This window comes from Hylobates moloch, unplaced genomic scaffold (assembly GCF_009828535.3).
Source record: "Hylobates moloch isolate HMO894 unplaced genomic scaffold, HMol_V3 SCAFFOLD_23, whole genome shotgun sequence".
NCBI classification, from domain to species: Eukaryota; Metazoa; Chordata; class Mammalia; order Primates; family Hylobatidae; genus Hylobates; species Hylobates moloch.
The window spans coordinates 19,363,985-19,369,268 of NW_026652298.1; the positions used below are offsets into that span (position 1 = coordinate 19,363,985).

At 42.6% G+C, this 5,284-nt stretch overlaps 2 protein-coding genes across 2 annotated transcripts; both read right to left on the reverse strand.

Moving 5' to 3' along the window:
• Positions 1 to 1,435: 1,435 nt before the first annotated feature.
• On the reverse strand, positions 1,436 to 1,682 carry LOC116462724 (mitochondrial import receptor subunit TOM5 homolog; the record flags this gene model as incomplete). The annotated part of the gene is made up of 1 exon (XM_032754119.2): positions 1,436 to 1,682. A coding segment is annotated over one exon (165 nt), but the record flags the coding sequence as incomplete, so codon positions are not given.
• A 900-nt stretch (positions 1,683 to 2,582) lies between these two features.
• SERF1A (small EDRK-rich factor 1A) lies at positions 2,583 to 2,810 on the reverse strand (the record flags this gene model as incomplete). The annotated part of the gene is made up of 1 exon (XM_058434215.1): positions 2,583 to 2,810. A coding segment is annotated over one exon (228 nt), but the record flags the coding sequence as incomplete, so codon positions are not given.
• Between the last annotated feature and the right edge of the window lie 2,474 nt (positions 2,811 to 5,284).

Sequence of the window (5,284 nt, forward strand, 5' to 3'; positions counted from 1 at the left end):
GCTGGGATTACAGGCATGCGCCACTATGCCCAACTAATTTTGTATTTTTAGTAGAGACGGAGTTTCTCCATGTTGGTCAGGCTGGTCTCAAACTCCTGACCTCAGGTGATCTGCCCGCCTCGGCCTCCCAAAGTGCTGGGATTACAGGCATGAGCTACCACACCTGGCCGCAACCTTCCCTCTATTCTCCTGATCATACCAATGATCAGCTTGGTCTGTGTGTATGCCCTGAATTGCAGCTCTTCCTTATCAAATAAAATGTTTTTAAAGATTTGTCTCTATATTATATTTGGCTTTGACATAACTATTCCCAAGGTATTCTATCTTTAAAAATCCATTCTTAAAGAAATGAAAGCACCAGTAAATGGGAGTAAGTATGATAATCTACATCGCAGAATTGTTTGTAGTGGCAAAAGTTGCAAACATCCTAATTGTCTATGAGTAAGGAAATGATTGAATAAATTACTGTACATCTATACTAAAGTTAAATTTGTAAGTACTGAAGTACAGGCATGGCTATTTTTTTTTCTTTTTGTGGAAACAGGGTCTCACTCTGTCACCCAGGCTGGAATGCAGTGGCACCATCTTGGGTCACTGCAACCTCTGCCTCCTGAGTTCAAGTGATCCTCGCACCTCAGCCTCCCAAGTAGCTGGGACTACAGGCACGTGCCACCACACCTGGCTAATTTTTGTTTTTGGCTTCTTTCTTAATTGGTATGTTTATTTAAAATATAGACTAATGGGCCAGGCGTGGTGACTCACGCCTGTAACCCCAGCACTTTGGGAGGCCAAGGCAGGTAGATCATGAGGTCAGGAGATCGAAACCATCCTGGCTAAAACAGTGAAACCCCATCTCTACTAAAAGTACAAAAAATTAGCCGGACGTGGTGGTGGGCACCTGTAGTCCCAGCTACTTGGGAGGCTGAGGCGTGAACCCGGGAAGCGGAGCTTGCAGTGAGCCGAGATTGTGCCACTGCACTCCAGCCTGGGCGACAGAGCAAGACTCCATCTCAAAATAAATAAATAAATAAATAAATAAAATAATAATAAAATAAAATATAGACTAATGATCCTGTGCTTCGATGTCATTGTGGTTATGTGCTGATGTCCATAAAACATAACTTATAAGGGACTCTTCACAAATACACTCCAGACAGAAGGGTAATCAGAAATGACTGACAAGACAGTGCCATTTCAGACATACTTCCCTTAATTGTTAATACTTGCTAGAAAATGGAGTTTGACATTATTTACAAGTATACCAATATTCACAGAGGCCAACTGTCACAGGCATAAGGGCACACCATGACCAGGAGACCTCATTTCAGACTTCCCAAATATTTTTATATTTTAGCTATTAAGATCAGTTACCAGAGCTAAACTTGTTCTTAACAAGCAGAATTTTTATGTCCATTCAAAGAGTCTCTTCCACCTTTCTGGGCCTATTTACTTGCAGAGAACAGTAGAAACTGTAACCAGGCTCTTCATATCATGCATTCACATGTGATGCCCAATCTTCATATGCTGTCCAATTTCTTTAAGATAAATGGAGTGACTCGCAGCAGGGCCATGTAGATGAGAAAGTTCCGTATGGAGATCATATCCTCGTGCATCTTCCGTTTCATCTCCGTGAGGTCCAGCTTCCGGGCAAGGCCCTCAATCCGGAAGATCGGGGCTCTAACCAGCCTTCAGCTGCCTCGCTCTGTTCTCCCTAGTGGCCCCCTCACACCTGGAACTCGGCCTATCCCCTCCCCCCAGCTAATTTTTGTATTTTTAGTAGAAATGGGGTTTCGCCATGTTGCCCAGGCTGGTCTTGAACTCCTGGGCACAAGGGATCTACCCGCCTCGGTCTCCCAAAGTGCTCAGATTACAGGCATGAGCCACCACCCCTGGCCCAATATGGCTATTATTTTTTAAAGTGCTAAATTATGGCCGGGGGCTGTGACTCACGCCTGTAATCCCAGCACTTTGGGAGGCCAAGGTGGGTGAATCACGAGGTCAGGAGATGGAGACCAGCCTGGCCAACATGGTGAAACCCCATCTCTACTAAAAATACAAAAAATTAGCTGGGCGCAGTAGCAGGCGCCTGTAATCCCATCTACTCAGGAAGCTGAGGCTGGAGAATCGCTTGAACCCGGGAGGCGGAGATTGCAGTGAGCAGAGATCACGCCACTGCAGTCCAGCCTGGGCAACAGTGCGATACTCTGTCTCAAAAAAAAAAAAAAAAAAAATTACCTGGGTGTGGCGGCGCATGCCTGTAATCCCAGCTACCCAGGAGGCTGAGGCAAGAGAACCGCTTGAACCCGGGAGGCAGAGGTTGCAGGGAGCTGAGATGCCGCCACTGCACTCCAGCCTGGTGACAGAGTGAGACTCCGTCTCAAAAAAAAAAAAAAAAAAGTGCTAAGTTACATCTAAGTTTCCTATTTTTGTTTAAAAAAACTCCTTGTAGTGGGTTGAATGGTGGACCCCAAAATGATACATCTGTCCATCTGATATGCATGAATGTGACCTATTTGGGAAAATAGTTTTTGTAGATGCAATTAAGGATTTCCAGATGAGATCATCCTAGGTTAGAATGGAACCTAAATCCAATAGCAAAAGTCCTCATAAAAAGAAGGGAAGAAGACAGAAAAGAAGATCACAAAGACAAAGGCAGAGATAGGCGTTATGCTGCCATAAGCCAAGTAATACCTGGAGCCAGCAGCAGCTGGAATAGGAAAGCAAGGATTCTCCCTTGGAGCCTTCAGAGGGAGGTGTGGCCCAGCTGACACCTTGCTGTCAGATTTCTGGCCTCCAGAACTGTGAACAGAAATATTTCTGTTGTTTTAAGCCACTAAGTTTGTCGTAATTTGTTACAGCAGCTCTCAGAATCAAATACATTCCCACACCCCTTATTTATGTGAATGTGTGTGTATTCATGTTTGCATGAGCACTGAGAGAAGTATACCATTATTAACATTGGTTAGTTCAGGGGAATGATACTGGCTTATTGAAGGCTGAAAGAGTATACGTGTGTGTATATAAATTGAATGTATTTAAATTAAGTATATGGAAGTAAATTAAGACTACAATGAGATACCACTACCTCCCACCAATATGGTTAAAGATAAAAGGACTGATAATACCTAATGCTGGTATGGAGCAATGGAACCTTCATTTATTGCTGGTGGTAAAATTTTATGGTCATTAAAAACAAACTAAAACAAAAACAACAAAAATGCAATTGTTTGATGGTACCTACTAAAAAATGTGTGTATGTGTGTGTATAGACGCACACCCTATGACCCAGCAATTCCACTCCTGGCATATACTCAGTAGATAGCGTGTTTAAGACCATCATTAGATATATAAAAATGTTACGGTAGCATTATTCATAACAGCCCCAAAGTGGGAGCAATTCAAAGGTCCATGAAATGTAGAGTAACTAAATTATGGTATATTCATATAACAGAATGCTACACAACAGTGAAAAAGGCTGAACTGCTGCATAGCAGAAAAATAGAGAATTCTTGCATACATAATGTTGAGCAAATGAAGCTAGGCTCACTACAGCACATACCGTGTGATCTCATTTATATAAAATTCAAAAACAGGCAAAACTAATCTATGGTGATAATCAGATGGGAGGCATTATCTAAGAGGGTGCTGGAAATGTCCTTTATTGTGATCTGAACATAGTATTCATATACGAGTCATTGAAATATACATTTCAAATGCTGGCTGTTTATTATCATTTCACTGGGATAAATGCCCAAAGAGTTAGTTTTCAAAGAGATGCTATTTAGAATTTATGGAAATTTAGAACTTACTATATTTTCCCAGATTTTCTATAATGAGCAAGCATTGCAGTTTGAGGGTTTGAAAGGTTGATAGAGACAAAAATTGCATAAGCTGCATGATTATTTCTCACACTTCAGATACTTACCACCTTTATGATTTGCCATATCATGTACTTTAAAAAATACATTTTTTTCTTTTTTTAGATGGAGTCTCATTCTGTTGCCCAGGCTGCAGTGCAGTGGTGTGATCTCAGCTCACTGCAACCTCCTGGGTTCAAGTGATTCTCCTGCCTCCGCCTCCCGAGTAACTGATATTACAGGCACCCATCACAATACCTGGCTAATTTTTGTATTTAAAAATACAGCCGGGCTCGGTGGCTCACGCCTGTAATCCCAGCACTTTGGGAGGCCAAGGCTGGCGGATTACCCGAGGTCAGGAGTTCGAGACCAGCCTGACCAACACGGTGAAACCGCGTCTCTACTTAAAATACAGAATTAGCTGGGCGTGGTGGCTCATGTCTGTAATCCCAGCACTTTGGGAGGCCAAGGTGGGAAGATTGCCTGAGGTCAGTTCGAGACCAGCCTGACCAATATGGTGAAACCTCGTCTGTACTAAACATACAAAAATTAGCTGGGCATGGTGGTATGTGCCTGTAGTCCCAGCTACTTGGGAGGCTGAGGTAGGAGAATTGTTTGAATTTGGGAGGTGGAGGTTGCAGTGAGCTGAGATCGCACCACTGCACTCCAGACGGGCGACAGAGTGACACTCCATCTCAAAAAAAAAAAAAAAAATACAATTTAAAAAATTTAGTCTTAGCTTTTCAATAAGAGGGATTAAAATATATTATTTTAGTCTGCTCAGCATCCATTCTCCCTTCCTTTTGGCAAAGAACCCTAAATTTTTGGGGGATGATATAGTTTGGCTGTGTCCCCACCCAAATCTCATCCTGAATTGTAGCTCCTATAATTCCCATGTGTCATGGGAGGGACCTGGTGGGAGGTAATTGAATCATAGGGGTGGTTACCTTCATGCTGTTCTCGTGATAGTGAGTGAGTTCTCAGGAGATCTGATGGTTTCATAAGGGGCTTTTCCCCTTTTGCTTTGCACATCTCCTTCCTGCCATCATGTGAAGCAGGATGTATTTGCTTCCCCTTCTGCCAAGATTGTAAGCTTCCTGAGGCTTCCCCAGCCATACACAACTGTGAGTCAATTAAACCTCTTTCCTTTATAAATTATCCAGTCTCGAGTACGTCTTTATTATCAGCGTGAGAATAGACTAATGCAGGGGACTACCTATTCCTTATTAGATAAGTCTTGGTTTTACCATCAACTTGCCCTCCTCTTGCTGAGGGATGGGTACCTAACCCATGTAACTTCAGTTGGAGGCACTCCAAGTGACATAAAAACTAAATGTACTTGTCAGAATTTCAACCTGCTATCAGCACTGTAAGAAAAAAAAGAAAAAAGCACCTCAGAACACCTACTCTTAAGATACCTGAAACTG